The sequence below is a fragment of the Arachis duranensis genome, chromosome 3 (assembly GCF_000817695.3).
Source record: "Arachis duranensis cultivar V14167 chromosome 3, aradu.V14167.gnm2.J7QH, whole genome shotgun sequence".
Lineage (NCBI taxonomy): Eukaryota > Viridiplantae > Streptophyta > Magnoliopsida > Fabales > Fabaceae > Arachis > Arachis duranensis.
This window is the reverse complement of record NC_029774.3, coordinates 127,839,367-127,858,565: the sequence shown is the minus strand read 5'-3', so window position 1 is coordinate 127,858,565 and position 19,199 is coordinate 127,839,367. Positions and strand designations below refer to the sequence as shown.

Sequence of the window (19,199 nt, the reverse complement as noted above, 5' to 3'; positions counted from 1 at the left end):
AACACACAACCTCTTAAATAAGTATAAAGAGATTATGTCATTCGAGCTATAGCGTATTGACAAGATCATTTAAGGACAGGTTTGGAAAATTTTAAAAATAACTTTTTTTTAGCTTTTGACTTATGAAAAGTAGTAGTATTAATATTTGGTACAAATTTTAAAACCAAATTGCGGCTTTCTAAGAAGCTGTTTAGGAAGTTTAAAAAAATGATTTCTCTCCTAATACTACTATTTTTTATCATATTTTTATAAAATAAGTATTTTTAAAATTAAAAATTTAAACACAAAATAATTTATTTATAAGCTATTTTTAATATAATTATTTATTGTTTAATTTATTTTTTCAAAAGGAACTTAATTAAGTTGTTTTTAATCAAATTCTTAGACGATTTTTGAAATAGTAAATTTAAAAATAGATGATTTATTGTAGCCGTTAGATTTGATCTGATCTTAATCTTAGAATGAAAGGAAAACGAATATATGGTAATGTGAAAGAGATTCCGATTCCCATTCCCATTCCACGTCAGAGATCGTTGGCATGCGGCAGTTGTTGACTGCGTGGAACTTGTGTGCTCTTGTTTTCCTCTCCCTCGCTTTCTTCCTCTATTCTCATTCGCACCCTTCTCCCTCTTCCATGGCTCAAGAATCTTCCAAATCCATCTACGATTTCACTGTCAAGGTCACCTTCCCCTAATTCTAAATTTCCAGGGTTTTGCTCAAATCACTATGCTGTTTTTCGATTTCGAGGATTGTGTATGCCTGTGGTATAATAAAATTGAATTGAATTGAATTTGCAGGACATCAATGGTAACGATGTGAATTTGAATCAATACACTGGCAAGGTTCTGCTCATTGTCAACGTTGCCTCCCAGTGGTAACTGCTAACATACTCATTTCTTATACTCTCAATTGACTCTTATTGTTCTTGATAAATCCCGAACCCTAAATATTCATTGTTGTTATTCTAAATAATTGCTGCAGTGGTTTGACACAAACAAATTACAAGGAACTCAATGTACTCTACAAGAAGTACAAGGATCAAGGTTTATCACTTTACCGAAATGAATACATGTCATGTTTTGTTTATGAGGTGGTGAATTTTGTAGCACTATGTTGTGTACAGGGCTTGAAATCTTGGCATTTCCATGCAATCAGTTTGCTGGACAGGAACCAGGAAATAAGGAAGAAATCCGGGAGGTTGTATGCACAAAGTTCAAAGCTGAATTTCCTATCTTTGATAAGGTACTTTCTGAACTGATCAACACCTTACAACATTGTTTTTCCAATCCTAAAATACTTTAACTGTTGTCTAGGTTGAAGTCAATGGGAAGAATGCAGCACCACTTTATAAATATTTGAAGGATCAGAAAGGGGGAATATTTGGAGATGGCATCAAGTGGAACTTCACAAAGTTCTTGGTAAGCAAAGATGGTAAGGTCGTTGAAAGATATGCTCCAACCACCTCACCTCTCAAAATTGAGGTAAGAGATATTTTGGTGCATCTCTTTTAAAATCCTCTTTTTACACTTAATTTTAACTCAATCCCTCGATCCAGAACCATGAAATTTTACATGTCAATAGTTTCTAATTTTCTATGTATATGTTCCCTTTTACAGAAAGACATCCAGAACCTCTTACAGGCTTCTTGAGTTGCATGATTTGACTGTCTCAGAGGTTAGTTTTGCAGTCATTTAGTTTTCTCCCTTCCTTTCTTCTTGATATATGCTCATGCGAGTTGACAATAATATTTGCTGATTCTATATATTGCTTATGCAAATGCTTGCATTTCATTCAGTGATCAAGCCAACCTTTTCTTCACCCAAATATTCTGGTTGTGGCACATTACTTCTAAGAGAAATACTAATAATCCCCTTTATTTGGAACTAGTGTATTTCAAACACTTTTGTTGAAGGGTTTCCTCTCAAATGGGTAAGATTATTACTCCAATGGAAACTACATCAGCTGATGCTCTACTCTTGTGGTCTTGTGTACAGGTCACAGGAAATGTCTACAGCGCTTTCAAAGAATCAGCAGCTTCTCAGTGGATGTAGTGCTTCATTGCCTAATTATTATCATTTTGTAACACATATCCTTTGCCTGGATTATAAAATAAGTATAGTTTGGCACTATGATCATGTCGCCAAAACAATGTAATTTGGATGCATGTTTATGTTAATGTGTATGATCCATAGATTTAATCTGTTGCCACCGCTGTTGTGGTGTTGTTACCAATCACAAGCATTTGTTCCTATTGAATTTTCACGCACAATTTAAGCATAAATGATGAGCACACTTTTTTTCCCCTCTTACATTACATGACACATTAAGAAAAAGCTTTTTATATTGTACATACATTTAAAAAAAAATTGCAGCATTAAAAACCTAATGCCAACAAGAGTTGTCATTATTGTCGATATAGGTAAAAAAAAATTTTTTAAGTTTTTGAAAAATTTTAAAAAATTTGATCATATTGTTTGAAATATGTTTCAATTTTAGTTCTACTAGTTAGTCAAACTTTTAATTAATTACTATATCTAATAAGATGACCCTATTGTTAATAGATAATTTGCTAAGAAACGTAACTTTTTAGAGATGCTACCTATATAAGTTTTTTTATAATTAAGTTGGTGCAAAGTCTAACAAAAAAAATGTGTGCATATGTTATTACTTTATTTTGCGTATTTTTGTAACACATAAATTTTTGCTAGAAAACACAAAAACTTATTGATATAGCACATAAATCTTTAAAGCATAATACATATAATACAAATTTATTGAAATAGCACACAAATTTTTGCATATAATACAAATTTTTTGTTACGAATATATTTTGTTAGTTAATGTTTTAGGTATGTAATCTTCCAAAAATTTCTATGTTACACATAAAAAATTAAATGTTATGCAATAAGATTTTTGTGTTGTACTTGGATTTATGCGTAAGTGGATGTGTGTCAATATTTTGGGCATATAGTCTTTAAAAATTATTTGTGCTTTATACTAAATTTATATGTTGTGCATCAAATATGAAGAGAATAGAAAGAGAAAAAGAAATTAAATAATATCAAAAAGAAAAAAAAAGCGATGATCATCAAATGAGAGAAAAGTGATGTGCAAATAAACTTTTAATTTTAAACAACTTGATTAAACTTGATTACTCAAAAAGACTTTGATTTGAGTTGTATCTTATTTTTTACTTTGCTAGAATAATTAGGATTAATCCATCTAAATAATAAAAATTGAAAATTTAATTCTAATGCATTAATATTATCTTATATTATTAAATTTATTCGTCTAAACTAAAAATAATTATTTGCACAAACTTGCATAAAAATAAAAAATAACTATCATGCTGTTATCTAATTACATACATCATATGAGTTCTAAAATAGAGAAGATAAAAATTGGAATAATTTTATTGATATTGCAATATATGAAATGAAAAAGTTACAAAACGATGCGTTGAAGGGGTTATCAGCTTTGATGTTCTTTCCTCAGTCCTCGTTGGCCAAGAACGCAGCATTACCCTCTCAGCAATCAGCATCAACCTATTTCAACCAAAATGCATATTCGTGATACACAATCTCTTCACTTTTGAGAACACCACAAAATTTGTGGCTTCTAAATTTAGTTTTGTTTCGTAAAGGTTGTTCCTTTCAGCTAATTCCTAAAATGGCTTCCACGATTTTCAGAAGCTTTCAAGTTCACTCCTTTATGCTTTACCCAACATCATTAATCACAAGGAGAAATGGGGTTTTCCGCTTCACAACAAAGTCCTCACAATCCCAAACAGAGACCCAACAGAGGCAACAAACCAAAGTTTCACAGAGCACACAGTCCAAAAAGCTTGACAAAATCCCAAAAGACTATGAAGCAGTTATTGGGATTGAAACTCACGTTCAACTCTCAACTCTCACCAAAGCATTCTGTGGTTGCCCTTACAATTATGGCTCCCTTCCCAATAGCACAATTTGCCCAATTTGCATGGGTTTGCCCGGTGCATTGCCTGTGCTGAATTCTAAGGTCATTGAGTTTGCTGTGAAGTTGGGTCTTGCCCTTAATTGCAACCTTGCTTTGAATTCCAAGTTTGATAGGAAGCAGTATTTCTACCCAGATCTTCCAAAAGGGTATCAGATTTCTCAGTTTGATGTCCCAATTGCAACTTCTGGTTTTCTTGATGTGGATATTCCAGTGGAGTTTGGTGGGGGCCACAGGAGATTTGGCATTACAAGGGTTCACATGGAAGAGGATGCAGGCAAGCTCCTACATACAGAAGGCGAAAATTACTCACAGGTAATCCTTTTTTCTTCTTTTTTGGAACTTTAGTTGTTCTAACTTCAGTGCTTGATATGTAGTTTTTATTTGCTGAATTGCATACTATTAGGATGTGGAAATGATTTCACACATCTATATTTGGACAATTCCTCATAGCTTTTGTAGTGTACACTTCATTATTTGATCACACATAAAGATGCTCAACAACCATTATCCATGATAAGAGAGTGTTGAAGTTGGTAGTGTTTTCATGATAGGTTGATCTAAATAGAGCAGGGGTACCTTTGCTTGAGATAGTTTCTGAGCCTGATATGAGAACTGGTATTGAAGCAGCAGAGTATGCAGCAGAAATACAGAGATTGGTTCGGTATTTGGGAGTGAGCAATGGCAATATGCAAGAAGGATCTCTTCGTTGTGATGTCAATGTCTCAATTCGACCCATTGGTCAATCAAAATTCGGGACAAAGGTATGTAGCTATTGGCCTTTTGCAGGCCTGTTACTGAATTTTTAGAATCAGCACTTTGTTTCATCATTATGAAGCTTGTTGGATATTAGTTACTTTAAAATTGTTATTACTATTTATTTGGACAACAATTAAGTGCATAGAATTTTTTGCTTTTACTAACATGAAGGCTAAAAGAATTATGAATAATATTGTTATAAGCAGGTCTTGTGTGTTGGAAAAACTTGTCAAATATATATATATTTTTTTTGTAGCAGTGCTTTAGCAAAGTTCATCTACCCTTGCTTTTGGTAGAAATAAAGTTTCACAGAATGACTATACCTTTTTTCCCCTCAATGCAATAAGAGCAAAAGACAATTTATTTCAGCTTTAGCAGCTAATTTGAAAAATTGTTCTGGCAGGTTGAAATAAAGAATTTGAACTCATTTTCATCCGTGAGCAGAGCCATTGATTACGAAATTGCGAGACAGGTGCAACTCCATAGAGAAGGCCAGGAAGATCGGATAGTACAGGAAACTCGTCTATGGGAAGAAGGCGCTCAGGTTAGTATTGTGATTTTGTTTTAGTTTTCTTTCCAATCTAGCAGGCAGAAGATAGTACTATATTCCTTTGTAGTCTTTTAAGAGGATTACTTTTTTTATCTGTTTAGAAAACAATTACAATGAGGAAAAAGGAAGGGCTTGCTGATTATCGATATTTTCCAGAACCCGACTTGCCAGCAGTAATACTTTCTCAAGAATATGTTGATGATATTCAAAGTTCTTTACCAGAGCTTCCAGAAATTAAGCGGAGAAGATATGAAACCATGGGCTTAAGCATGCAAGATGTTCTTTTCCTGGCTAATGACAAAAATGTGAGTTTGCTGCTGTTTTCTAATATTTTAAAATAAATAATAATAAATGTCAATTAATTGTATTACACTATTAATACAAGTGATCTAACAAGATTTTTATTGTCTGAAATGATTATTAGGTTGCAGATTTTTTTGATGCTACTGTTGCAAAGGGTGCAGATGCAAAGCTGGTTGCCAACTGGATTATGAGTGATGTTGCTGCCTTCATGAAAAACGAAAAGTTGACCATAAATGAAATAAAGCTTACACCTGATGAGCTGTTTGAGTTGATAGCGTCCATTAAAGATGGAGTCATCAGTGGCAAGATTGGCAAGGAGGTATAGCTTGGTTCGGCACTAACGAATGGTGCTTAGCTAAGTTCTAAGCTTCCATCATACTTTGCTCATACAATTTGTTCATGCATTTGCAGATACTATTTGAACTATTATCCAAGGGAGGAACTGTTAAGGGAATTATAGCGGAAAAAGACTTGGTTCAGGTTAGTTGTACAATCATGCATCATTGAAATTCAATTAAAAATAGTGTGATATTGGTGCTCTATTTTGATGCTAAGAAAGAAAATGTAATGTTCATGAGGCTTGGAAATTGACAGATAGTAGATCCCGCTGAGATCGAAAAAATTGTGGATAAAGTGATTGCAGATAATCCGAAACAGTTAGAGCAATATCGCGGTGGCAAAACCAAACTACAAGGTTATTTTGCTGGCCAGGTATGAACCTGTGGAGTTGGAAGCAATTCATATATTATTTTTCTCATCATCTATGAAGTAATCTTTATACCTCTTTGTCCACAAAGCAGGTGATGAAATTATCTAAAGGCAAGGCAAATCCAGGTCTCCTTAACAAGATCCTCTTGGAGAAATTGAATTCAAAGAGCTGATCCTAATAGGCTGCTATCGGATTACAGATCATACGCATCGCCTGACAATGGATATCGTCGGACATTTTTGGATTAAATGGCAATCCTTTAGAAAAATTGCCAGTGAAAATTAGAAGAGGAAGATAAGTTCTTGGCTAATTAATTTAGAAGATTTTAAAGATAAACCTTGTAAGGTGGATGAGTTCCACAGGGTTTTCAGTTCAACTGATGCATATCTTTTGTTATTCTGCAAAGAAAATAATCAATCTGTAGGGGACAAGAAAGAACAAGTAGCCTATCAAAACGTATCACTTGTATCCCATGTTACAGGCTTCAAATGTATTGGTATATCTCATGTTATTCTCTATGTTGTAGCCTTGTAGGTAAACCATCATTTTGGTCCCAATCACGTATCAATGTTCTTTTCGTGATGGAATGTTTTTCTACTTTGAACTCAATAAAAAATTAGTAATGATAGTAACTAGTGACATAAAAGGTAAATATTGCCTCTAACAAATTTTTATGATATTATTGTTGTGAATAAATTTAAAAGATAGTTAAAAAATAATAATAAAATTAAAAATAGGGAAACAAATAAATTTTAGTATATATATATTGACTCCGCGTCATCATTAAGTTTCTATAACCATATAAATCCAAGTTTTTTCTCTATTGCAAAAAAAAGTAGGCTTAGAATTTGGTGGTCCCAGAACGTTTGGATCATTAAATGGTTTTATAACAAACATGTTTTTTAAGTTGTTTTAATAACTGCTAAATAGTTTTTTTTTAAATTTAATTATAAATTAATCCCATATATTTTATTTAATTATCTAATAAACTTTTTGGCCATTTTAATCGATTAAAAGTTTATATTTGATCCGTGACGTTCGTTCAGGTTGTGAAATCGTGTTTATTTGAAAATCAATCTATTAAATTATCAAAACAATCGATTGAATTTCAGGTTTCCATAACTCAATCGATTGGATTACAGGTTATCACAAAACAATCCATTGAAAATTGCAAGGCAGCATGCTTTTGATCGATTGAATGATGACTGAATTTTTTAAAATTCATTTGATTACCCAATAGATTGAATTAATAAATAAAAATTGGAGCTTATAATATAAATAAATAATTAATTAATAAAAATTGGCATTCCTATTAATGATTCAGCGTTCATTCACCATTTTCCATTTCCCATCAGCACGTTCACTCTAAGAAAAATCCCCAAAAGCTGGTCAACATCCTTCGTCGTCTTCTTCACTTCGAAGCTTAGAGATCGATGACGACGTACGGAACCATCCCAACCTCCTCTTCTCCCTCCTCAAATCTGGAGTTCCTCTCACGCGCCAAGCAGCGGATCAAGGAAGGTCTAGGCACGCGCCGCCTATGGAAGCTCATGTTCAACCTCCACTCCTTCGGTCTCCCATCTGGATTCTCAGACGCGCTCTCGCGCGTGCGCACCAACATGGCTTACTTCCAGATGAACTACGCCATCGTCGTGCTCCTTGTTCTCTTCCTCAGCCTCCTATGGCACCAACATAAGAAATCGATTGAATTTTAAAAAATTAACATTTTAGTCATAGTTCAATTAATCGATTGTTTTGTGATAACTTGTAATCCAATCGATTGAGACTTGAAATTCAATCGATTGTTTTGATAATCAATCGATTGATTTTTAAATAAAAACGATTTCACAATGTCACAGATCAAATATAAACTTTTAATCGATTAGAATGGCCAAAAAATTTATTATGAAAGATCTAATTCGTTATTGTTTTCTATTTTGATTGTTAATAAACATAGTAGATGAATGATAAAATAATAATTTCTAAAATAAAAAATAATTTTTATAATTAAATAAAATATATGGAATTAATTTATAATTAAAATTTAAAAAGAACTATTTAGTAATTGTTAAAAAAATTTAAAAAACATGTTTTATTATGAGATCATTTAATGGTCTAAACGTTCTAGAGCCATCGAATCCAATATAAAAAAAAGTAGTATTGGAGAAAATATATTGTGTTAATATTCTTAAAACAATTAAAAGTGAGGATAACTTTTGAAAACATTTGGAACACAAATATGATTAAAAAAACCGTTAAAAATAATATAGACATCTACTCTAAATGTTTTAAACAAAAATAATATTTTATTAAAAAAATTCTTGTTTGTAGCACATGAGCATGGTAGAAGAGAATATTACTCATTTTTTTTATAAATTCATATAAATATATAACTAAAAAATATATATATAAAGAGTGATATTACCAAAAACAAGAGGGAAATTATCATTTTTTTAATTTATAATCTTGATAGGTAATAATTGGTTGCTTTATATTAATACTTTATTTCATCGTTTAATCAAATTATTTTATGCCTTCACATTAGCCAGTATAATTGAAAAAAATAAAGTTAATTATAATTTGAATATGTTGATCAAATGTGTTTTTTTTTCATGCAATTTTTTTTTCTTTTCATATTTTCTTTAGTCCCTCTCAGAGATTGCATGATGCAGGATATAGTAGCTGATTTTGTCGAGTAAAAATCTGCTTCCGCCAATGATTATTTTATTTTGGAAAGAAACGTAATTATAAAAGAAGATTCAGTATACTAATAAAAATAATCCTAAAATTAACGATTTCTATATCATCATTACCTATCTATCTCTCCATGCATGTTTCACTGTATAGTTTATTCATTCATGTTTTTCATTCAATTCATTCCTTCCCCCATGCATGATGCAATGTCGGCAGCACCATACCAAATATTATGGTTGATGATATGTTACTATCCTTAGCATAGTGACATGAACCATAATTGAACAATAACAAAATCCCTGACACTTTGTTACTTCACAATCATGTTTTCTAAGATTTCAACTCTATATATAACAACTTTATTATTAATATGTGATATGTCCATGATCGATCTTATGTGTAGGTACTAGGTAGTAGGTAATGCAACTTGCACATACCCACCATCATTTCGTTAAAGATCAAATTGGGACAGTTCGAGACTGATTCAACCCATCGATTTCTCATGATGTATCCACTTATTTGCTTGAATTCCTTATTATATATGGAGCTTATTAATTATATGTAATAATGTTTCCATTCCGTTACTTTTTAATCTTAGAAGAACATATTATCCAAAATTAATATTTTACTTTTACATATGGTCATATATAATTATATAAATGCAATTCTGCGATAATGTATATCATTATAAGCCACCAGTAGTGCAGGAGAAAAATTATTGTATGGCCAAGTATTTGTTTATAATTAACTTTCTTGCCTCACATGCATGCATGATCGCCCTCATTGTATGTTCTCGTTTTAATTATTATTATTATTATTTTTCATTCTTTTTTAAATGTTTTCTTTTTGAAAATAAAATTTAATATATTTTGAAAATTTTAAGTTGTTTCATGTGTAGATGTAAAATCATTTTATAATTAATTATTTCACCAAAAGATTTATATTTGAAATAAATGTTAAAATATCTTAATAAGAAAGTTTAAGAAGTAGCACTCTTATTAAAATTTGGTCAACACTTAACTATCAAAAAAAATGAGAGAATTTTATACCTGATCTCACACCATTAAAAATACTGATGATGGCTAATTAATGGCTACACATTACAAATTCTGCTGGCTCCTAACACTCCTCATTTCAAAATACATATATAATACATATATCTCTTCTCAGAAAACAAAAAGCAAAATCAAAATGAATAAATGGAAGAACAATAATTTACACCTTTGTGTGAATTGACTTAACTAAAAGCAATTCAGGTAAAGATTGATTCTAGCTAACCTATATTTAAAGGGTAGTGTTAGGGAGCCAATGGCCTAAACGTACAATGTGTATAATGGGCTAAATTTTGATCCATGAATAAAATGAACATCACCCATACTATTCAGAATAACCATCCGGATACCAAGGATAATAAACATCTCATGTCATAAGATGACTCATCCAAAAAACTTAAGTTGATTTTGAAATGCATCAAAGATCGAACCCTTGACCTTTCGGATCTAGAACTCTAATACCATATGATAAACTCACTCATTCCAAAAACATAATCTGACAGGACAATGTAACACTAATAATTATATCTCTAATACTTCCTAAACTTCAATTATACACATTGTACGCTTAAACCATTGACTCCCTATACTTTCTCATATTTAAAAGATTCTTAGGACATTGTAAAAATGCAAAATATCATTTTCATGAGTTTAGCACATTGTTCAGATTACATAATACTCTTTTTACATCACGTGATGAAGTTTTTAACTATTATTATTCAAAGTGTTTTAAATGTTATTGAGCAAACTTTTGAGATTTGTAAAACAAAGTGAAAATTTTTACAAAATATGACTAATTTTAAGTTTAAAATTCAATTTTAAATCCTATGAACTTGTTTTGCTTTGCATAACTACATAAGAAGAACAAACTCAAATGATGTCATGTTAATATTCTTGAGCAATTTAAAGATATCTCTTTTATAAGTTATGAATATGTATTTATTTATTTTTATTTATATAATTAAGTTGAGCAAACACATGCTGTCCTATATAAAAATATTAGATTACACTAAGAGAGATGATGTAGTATTTTATATTTTAGAGGCATATTAGTGGTATGTATATTAGGAGTTGAAATATACAAAGGATGTATTGTGGTTGTTAGTCATGAATTTTGTATTTTGATTTTATTTTTGGTTTAATTAGTCTGTTGTTATTTTTTTATAGTTTTGCGAAATTTTTAATTAGATTTCTGTATGTTTTTTTCTTTTCAATTGAGTCGTTGTACCAAAATTTTTTTTTAATTGGGTCTCTACACTTTTTTTTCTTTTATTTAAGTTTCTGCACCAAATTTTTTTTAGTTTGGTCTCTATAAAATTAAGTCAATTACTGTCAAAAGGGACCTAATTGAAAAAAAAAATAATACAGAGACCTAATTAAAAAAAAAGATAGAAATTTAACTGAAAATTTCGCAAAACTATAGGGACAAACAGAGTAATTAATCCCTTTAGTTTTTTATCTAATTAAACTTTGTAACAAATATAAGATTTTGAAATATATCCAAAATAAACTAAGTCTAGGACACATTTAAAATAACATAATAACACACAAAATATTTTTTAAACATATCTAAAATCCCTTTAAATTTATATTCAAAATAAATATCATTAAACATTAAACTACACTCACATTAAAAAAACTTTTCATTTAAAAAATTTTTTTTAACTTTTTGTTTTTGATTTTCTTGCTTCCAGATTAAATGATTTAGTATTTTTTTATTTTAAAAAGTTATAATTCTAAAAATTATAAATTTAATTTAAAATAACTAATTTTAAAATTTTTAAATTGATTTTTTTAATATTAAAGAAAAAAGAATTTAATTTTCATGCACTCACAGTGTAAAACATTTTACACAATCGTGCAATCATAATCATTTTCTTAGATGACCATTTACGCAATCAACATAAAATATTGTTATTTTTTATAATATAATTTTATGTGATTGGATGTATGTATAAAATAGTTTTATACTAATGATTTTATACTACAGTTTATCAAAATTAAATTTAAGAAAAAAAAAGCATTAAATTTAGATGCAGTTATTGTAACTTTGTAAGTATATATTTGAAATTTTTGTAAAAAACATAGCTGAAAAATAGAAGAATTTAATGGATATTTAGTTGCATTGATAGAAATATTAGACTACTAAAAAAGATTGTATAGTATTTTAAATTTTAGAGATATGTTAATGGCATGTATTAGGATCGGAGTTGAAACATATAAAAGAGATGTAGTTATTAATAATAAATTTTGTGTTTTCATCTTGTTCTTTTCTATAATTTAAATAAAAAATATTTTTTTTGTTTATCTAAATAAAACTAAAAATACTTTTTATATTTAAATTTTTTTAAAAAAGTTTATCTAAATATAAAATAGTTTTTTTATTAAAAAAAACTTTTTTAAAAAATAAAAAATTTAAGTTCTTTCTTTCTTTCCAGAGTTAATCTAAACTAATTTTAATATATAAAGACAGCTTATATCCAAACTAACCCTAATATGTGAAGACAACATATATGAAAAAAAGAATAATTGGGGTTGAATCCATTTTCTCAATCAAAATTAAACCTCAAGGTTGATAAGTACTTGTGATTTACCTTGATATAAACCAAAGTTATAATATGTGATTATTATCCATGAAAACTTGTCCTTGATAACCATCAAGTAAGGAATCAATGGATGTTGAAGAAGAACCATATAGAGTGGGAACTTGTGAAATAGCTACAGCTGCTGCAATTCTTCTATGCAAGTCAGTTCGATACTCACATAACCCAATCACATAGGACTTCAGTTAGTTGGCATGTTCTAGTAATGGATTTTTTACTCAATTTAGTTTATTTTATTAAAAGGAATTTTTTACTAGTACAAAAAATTCAAATCTTAGTAAGTATACATTATAATTTTTAAGATTTATTGTTGTAATTATAATTTTTCTTTACCTATTTAACATTATATATATTCTGAACTTTCTACAACTATAATGATAAAAAAAATTTAAAGAATTGATGGTTTTTTTTAAGAGAAAGACTGTTCAAGAAGAAAAAATAATATATTTTTTATAAAATTGACATCTATTGATAATAGTTTCATTACTTTAATAATCAAGAAAAAAGTAATCCCATACAATTTATAAAAATTCAATGATCACATCTAATAAATTTGATCTTAATTTTTTTAAATGAAATTCTAAAAATGATTTTAAAGCATCACCCAAATGTCAAAAGATTTTATCTTAAATGAGATCTATATCAAAAATATTTAAACAATTATTCTCTATTAGATACAAATTATCTAGAACATCTCAATGTACTTGGTTTGATAATGTTTTTTCTTAATTAGCATAAAAGTGCGACATTACTGTTTGTTATTTTTCAAAGAGTATATAGGCCGTCCCAAAAATTGTCGTCAAGGTCCCCGGCTGGAAGCTGCTGATGATTGTGCTGGTGGTGAGTTCTTGAGAAGAATCCTGTTGGAGAAAGGGACGATGATGATGAGGGTGGTGCTGATGATGATATATAGCCATCATTCAGAATCTCAGCAATGCTGCCACTTCCGCTGACCGAATTATTATTCATTTGATGATGATAATGATCAAGTGATGCTGATGATGATGAAGAAAATGTATTGTATTCAACAAGAGGATCACTCCTACAGCCACCACTACCTCCCCTCGTTACCCCTTGAAAAGCAGCTCCATCACCGGATTGAGGAGCCATCATTGGATAATAATGACTTTGATTACGATGATGGTAGTGATTTTGCACCGGTGACTGTAGCTGTTGGTGCTGTTGCTGTTGCATTAGGTTCATAGTAATATAACGACCATAGTCATTATTCTGATGATTAAGTACCATGTTACTTCCAACAATGCCATTGTTGTTGATGAGACCAAAGGAGTTACTATTAAGGAATTTCAAAGCATGAGGTGCAGCACTAACAGTTGGCACAGATAATGAAGAATAATATTGGTGATGAAGAGGCAGTGTTTGTGGAATTTGAGGAACGTTGGTTGTAGCTTGAACCCTCAATGGTGCACAAAGTTGCTTATTAGCTTCTCTATTAACATTTAGCTTCCCAATAATATTTGTTTGCATAGTCTCCTCACTCTTCTGCTTAAGATGCATCCGATATTTCTTCAAACCAATAACAACAGAATAATTACACAGTGTTCAAATAAATTAGGGTTCAAATAAATCATGTAACATACACAATGCAAGTTTATTATTTGCATTAGTAACATACCTGGAGATGGCTTGCTACATTTTCCCTTGTCAAGTCAGGGATATCCATCAATTCTAGAATTTTCTTTGGCACAGCTTCTGAAAAATTGAAACTTGCATTCATAAGTAAACACCCACGCACGTGAATTAAAAGGAAGAAGAAGAAGAAGAAAAAAGAATGGTCGTACTATCAATCCCTAGTTGGAGTACAGCATCGACGAACATTTGATGCCTTTCTGGGGTCCAAATAAAACGTGGCTTCTTGTTAGGAGTGTTGGACTGAACATCATGATCATGATCGTCTCTTTCCGTTGATAAGCTCCTCTTCCTTCTATTAACTGTTCCTTTGCTCTCATCATCATCATAGCAAACTTCTTTCTGGGTTTTCTCCACCACATTCTGCCACATGTTCCTCAAATCTTGCTCGCTAAGAGGTTTAACTAAATTATAACAAGCCCCTTTCTTTTTCATACCCTCCATCACTGCACTTGATGACTCATCATCTGTTGCACACATCACTGCAACAACACCAACACCATAATCATGATTAATTAATATCCCTAATCATCAATAATTGATCATTCCAACAAGGCCGGTAGTCAAAGTTACTTACTTACGACAGGAATATTGAATTCTTGGAGAACATGGTCAAGTAACCGAGAACCATCATCCATTATCCCTGGCATATGAACATCACATAGTACCACATCGAAGCACCCACTGCTCTCCCGAAGAAGATTCAAAGCATGAGAACCCTCGAAGCATGTGGTCACTGCATTTATTTGTGTATAGCATAAAGATTACTTTTTTATCATGAAAAATCAAAACTTGAATTGTTTATAAATAAAGAAACCTTGTTACCTTGATAGTTGCATTGAAAAGCCATATCTTGAATAAGTCTTAAGTGTTCAGGATCATGATCAACGACCAGAAGCCTAAGAGCAGGGGTAGTGGAGAATTGATGATCAAGAATAGGCGGAAGCATAGAATTCGCATTCTGATCAGTGAGAGAATGCGGATTGTTGTTGGCGGCCATAGCAGAAAAAAGAGTGAAGAGTAGAGAGTGCAGTGAACAAGTTTGGATTTAATTAACAGAAACCAGAGAGAATGGTGATATTGTTGTAACAGATTGGAATGGAAAAGAATAAGAGTGGAAAACTTATAAATTTGAGTTGAAAAAAAGGTGACTGTGAAATATGGAAGGAATACGGGGATCAAAGAGAGCAATCACACACTTTGGATCAAAGCTAGGGCTACCTCACATTCAATGCTACTTCCACCCACCATTAATTCTTTCCAAAATTAACTTGATTGATTTTTAGACTAAATCCTAGCATATCTTTTATAATTAATTATATGAATTAAACAATATTTTAATTGATATAAAAATCTCCTTTTATAAGATATTTCATTATATTATTTTTTAATTAAGAAAGTAAATAAAATTTTAAAATAACTAGATTTAATGTTTTTTACGTTTTTAAATCAAATAAAGTAGTTCTTCTTAAATTCGTTAACCCTTTTTTTAAAGATTTCAAATTTTATTTTGGAATTACATGAAAATTAGAAATATTCTTTCTTCTTTGAAAAACATTATTTTTCTTTTGTTAACCGGAAAGTTTCTGTTTCTGTTTTTACTTTTGTTTTCAAAATAAAAATTTAAATTTATTTTCCCCTAACCAAAGCCAAAAATAAATAAATAACAGGAACTAAAAGATATACAAAATTGTCAGTGGAGAATTAAATCTAACAGTCGATGAAAATTGCTTACAAATAATCCTTAACTACTAGACTATGATTAGGGGCCGGGTGACAAATTAAATGGGTATGTTTGCTTAAATGTGCAGTCACAAAGTGTACGCGTCTTTCTTAACTCACCAGAAATAATTTTTTAAAATAAAACAAATTAAAATTGTATAAACTGAAATTTGAGTAGAAGTAAGGTGTTTTTTTTAGAATTTAAATCGAAAATTTTCGGTTTAACCTGGATTAAACTAAAAAGAATAGATGAATGACAAAAGATAAGATGAAAATAACAACTCGACAATTCAATGTTTCGCTCAACATATTGAATTTCAACAACAAAAAGTATTCTAAATTAAAAAACAAGAAGTGACATTCTTGCAAAATTCAATAAAATTCGTAATAATTCATGAATATTCTAAACAACAAATAATATATATTTAATTTAGTGTATCTTGCACTACTAAAATCTAAGGATCAGACATGCATAATAGACAAACTTTTTTTTCCTGCAAATTTAAATTTAATGTCGTATAAATTTTTTTAGCGGGATAAATGAATCAAATCACAAGATAAATTACAGGATTAAGTATAATTTTTATCTTTAAAATATGGATAAAATATTTTTTTGTTCTTAATCTTTTTCTTATACAAATTTGTCCTTACAATTTAAAACTAACTCTTAAAATTGTCTTTTTATTTAAGTATTAAAATTTTGGATTAAGTTACTCATAATTAAAAAAAATTATAAAATAAAAAAAGAGAAAAGAAGAGTGGTTTTTTCCTACGAAGGGAGAAGGGTCAGAAGAAGGGAAAACGGAGGAAGAAGAATAAGCTGTCTACGATATGCATCTGTCTCCACTTCCATCGTCACCTCCATAAAGTTGTAAACTTGTAGTCCTTAAGCTAAAAACGATTTTAAAACTAAGTTAAACTTTAGAGACGATTTTATATGCAAAAAAGGTTAGGGACAAATTTTCGACCTATACCTTAGGAACCAAAATTATATTTAACCTTAAACTACAACTCCTAATTAACTATATACGAAGAGTGAACTACCAATTTGGTCTCTATTTATTTTTCAGAATGACAACGCGGTCTATTAAGATAAAAACGATCTATTTCGGTCTCTATCCTCTACTTTCATGACACAACGCGATTTCTTTGGGTATTTTTCTGCCAACTCATAATGGAAAACGCTGACGTGTCAGGTTCAGAAATAGACTGGGACCTAATTATTTCTAAATTTAAATTGGTTAGAGTTTATTTATCCTTATCCTTTAAACAATATCTTTTTCAGATTTTTTTATTCATTATATTAATAATTTTTTTAATAAATTACTAAAACTCAAAACATCAATAATATTATTAATCTATTAATAATACATATTGTCATGAAGTTACAAATCGATAAAGATTTATCAATACAAAAATAATGTAGATTAATTAAAATTTACGTATACTAAAATTTAATTAAATTTACATATATTTTACTCAAAATATTAATTAATTTTGAGTAAAACATATGTAGATTTAATTGAATTTTAATATACGTAAAATTTTAATTAATCCACATTATTCTTTATCTGTAGTCTTATGACAATATGTATTATTAATAGAATTATTATAATTTAGTTTAAAGAGATAAAAAATTAAATTTATTATTACTTAAAAAAATTGAAAAAATTATCATTTGTATTCGAACGTTCACAAATGTATCCATCAAACAAAAAAATTAACGTTGTACCCATAAAAGATAAACTCCGTATGACAAAAATATCCAAATTCTATTTTTTTATTGACTTTTTAATAAAATTCCTAAATTACCATCCCTTTACCTTCAACCCTCCCTCCCTTTTCTCTCTATATTTCTTTTCTCTCCTTGCACAGCCTTCACAATCCTCCTCTCAGCATATGTAATAAAACCCTTATTGAGTCAGAAATATTCGTTGGTTTTGTTAGTGATAAAGTTACCAGTCTAAATGTGAGCAAGTTCATGAGTCACAACCTAAACACGGTTGTTATCTCCTTTGATCACAATCAGAGTTAAGAACACCATCTTTGGATTCTTCATTCTGTTATAAGAAAAATTTGGCGGTAGCACCAAAAAATCAAACCTTTTTCGATTGTATTTTTCGAAGAACTTGTCTCCTTCTCCAATTCTATCCTCTGATCCCTCGAACTCATTCGTCATTGAGTCTAGTACCGTCGAACCCTCCTCCGCGTAAGCCCTAGTCTTAGGTCCCAACTGCGAAGGCAAAGAGGTAACGAGGCATCAGCTATTCCATCACAAACTTCTCTACCACACGGTTTTGGTTGTACCAGTTCAAGTTCAACGAGACGAAGACAGCGGTGTTGTCGTCACGTGGTTAGCAATCATGACTGCGGATAGTTCAAAAAGGATGTTGAGGATGGCAGAGCAGTAAATCTTTCAGACAGGAGTGTCGTAGGAGGGGAAGATAGAGTGTACATAGATAGCTTGGCATTGAGTGTAGATGTAATGGTGAATTTTGTTGCAGATTTCTGGAGGAAAGAGCCATTGGAGTGTGGAAGAGGAAGGGGAGGTGGAGAAGGTGAGAACACAGGAAGAGTGGTTAAAATGCGTAAGAGTGATCTGAGGAGAGTGTTCTTGATGGGGTCAGAGGTGGTGGAAAGGGAGAAGGGGATGGCTTCGTCGGCGTGAAGGACAGAACGGATGGTGAGAGAACGAGTGTCGAGAAAGAAGGGGTCGGAGTGGGGGGTTTGGAGAGTGAAGAGTGCGGAGGTGTGGATGGTGGAGAAGGGAAAGTCGAAGTATAGAGTTAAAGCTGTGTAAGTGACGATTGGCTGAGTTGACTCAGTGAACGAGTGAGGAACAATAGGTGCCATTGTTAAAGAGAGAGAGAGGGGGGTTGAAGATAAAGGAGGGTAATTTGAAAATTTTATTAAAAAATTAACAAAAAATAGAATTTTGATATTTTTGTCACACCGAATCTAATTTTTTATGGGTACAACGTTAATTTTTTTATTTGATGGGTATATTTGTCAATGATCGTATTTTTCATGGATACAAATAATAATTTATTTCTAAAAAATTTTACTTTATATCAAATAATGATTCATTAATTTTTACTTTATTGTAAAAATTATCTAGATGGTATATCATAGGGTTATTATTATTAATATTTATTATTTATATATTTGATATTAATATAATG

At 30.5% G+C, this 19,199-nt stretch overlaps 3 protein-coding genes and 1 pseudogene across 3 annotated transcripts; 2 read left to right on the top strand and 2 right to left on the bottom strand.

Annotated features, from left to right (window-relative positions):
- Positions 1-496: 496 nt before the first annotated feature.
- Positions 497-2,232, top strand: LOC107481446 (probable glutathione peroxidase 2). Its single transcript, XM_016101724.3, has 7 exons — positions 497-679; positions 798-874; positions 982-1,043; positions 1,124-1,242; positions 1,314-1,481; positions 1,617-1,674; positions 1,995-2,232. Exons 1-6 carry the CDS (start codon positions 539-541, stop codon positions 1,647-1,649), a joined length of 600 nt encoding a protein of 199 aa, XP_015957210.1. The 5' UTR covers positions 497-538; the 3' UTR covers positions 1,650-1,674; positions 1,995-2,232.
- A 1,241-nt stretch (positions 2,233-3,473) lies between these two features.
- LOC107481447 (glutamyl-tRNA(Gln) amidotransferase subunit B, chloroplastic/mitochondrial) lies at positions 3,474-6,812 on the top strand. The gene is made up of 8 exons (XM_016101725.3): positions 3,474-4,290; positions 4,530-4,739; positions 5,138-5,278; positions 5,386-5,589; positions 5,709-5,906; positions 5,999-6,067; positions 6,182-6,298; positions 6,388-6,812. Exons 1-8 carry the CDS (start codon positions 3,670-3,672, stop codon positions 6,466-6,468), a joined length of 1,641 nt encoding a protein of 546 aa, XP_015957211.1. The 5' UTR covers positions 3,474-3,669; the 3' UTR covers positions 6,469-6,812.
- Positions 6,813-13,410: 6,598 nt separating this feature from the next.
- LOC107481405 (two-component response regulator ARR14-like) lies at positions 13,411-15,295 on the bottom strand. Its single transcript, XM_016101683.1, has 5 exons — positions 15,121-15,295; positions 14,873-15,031; positions 14,448-14,777; positions 14,282-14,358; positions 13,411-14,172 (listed from the first exon to the last, which is right to left on the bottom strand). Exons 1-5 carry the CDS (start codon positions 15,293-15,295, stop codon positions 13,411-13,413), a joined length of 1,503 nt encoding a protein of 500 aa, XP_015957169.1.
- A 2,547-nt stretch (positions 15,296-17,842) lies between these two features.
- On the bottom strand, positions 17,843-18,870 carry LOC107481406 (leucine aminopeptidase-like; annotated as a pseudogene).
- Positions 18,871-19,199: the final 329 nt, after the last annotated feature.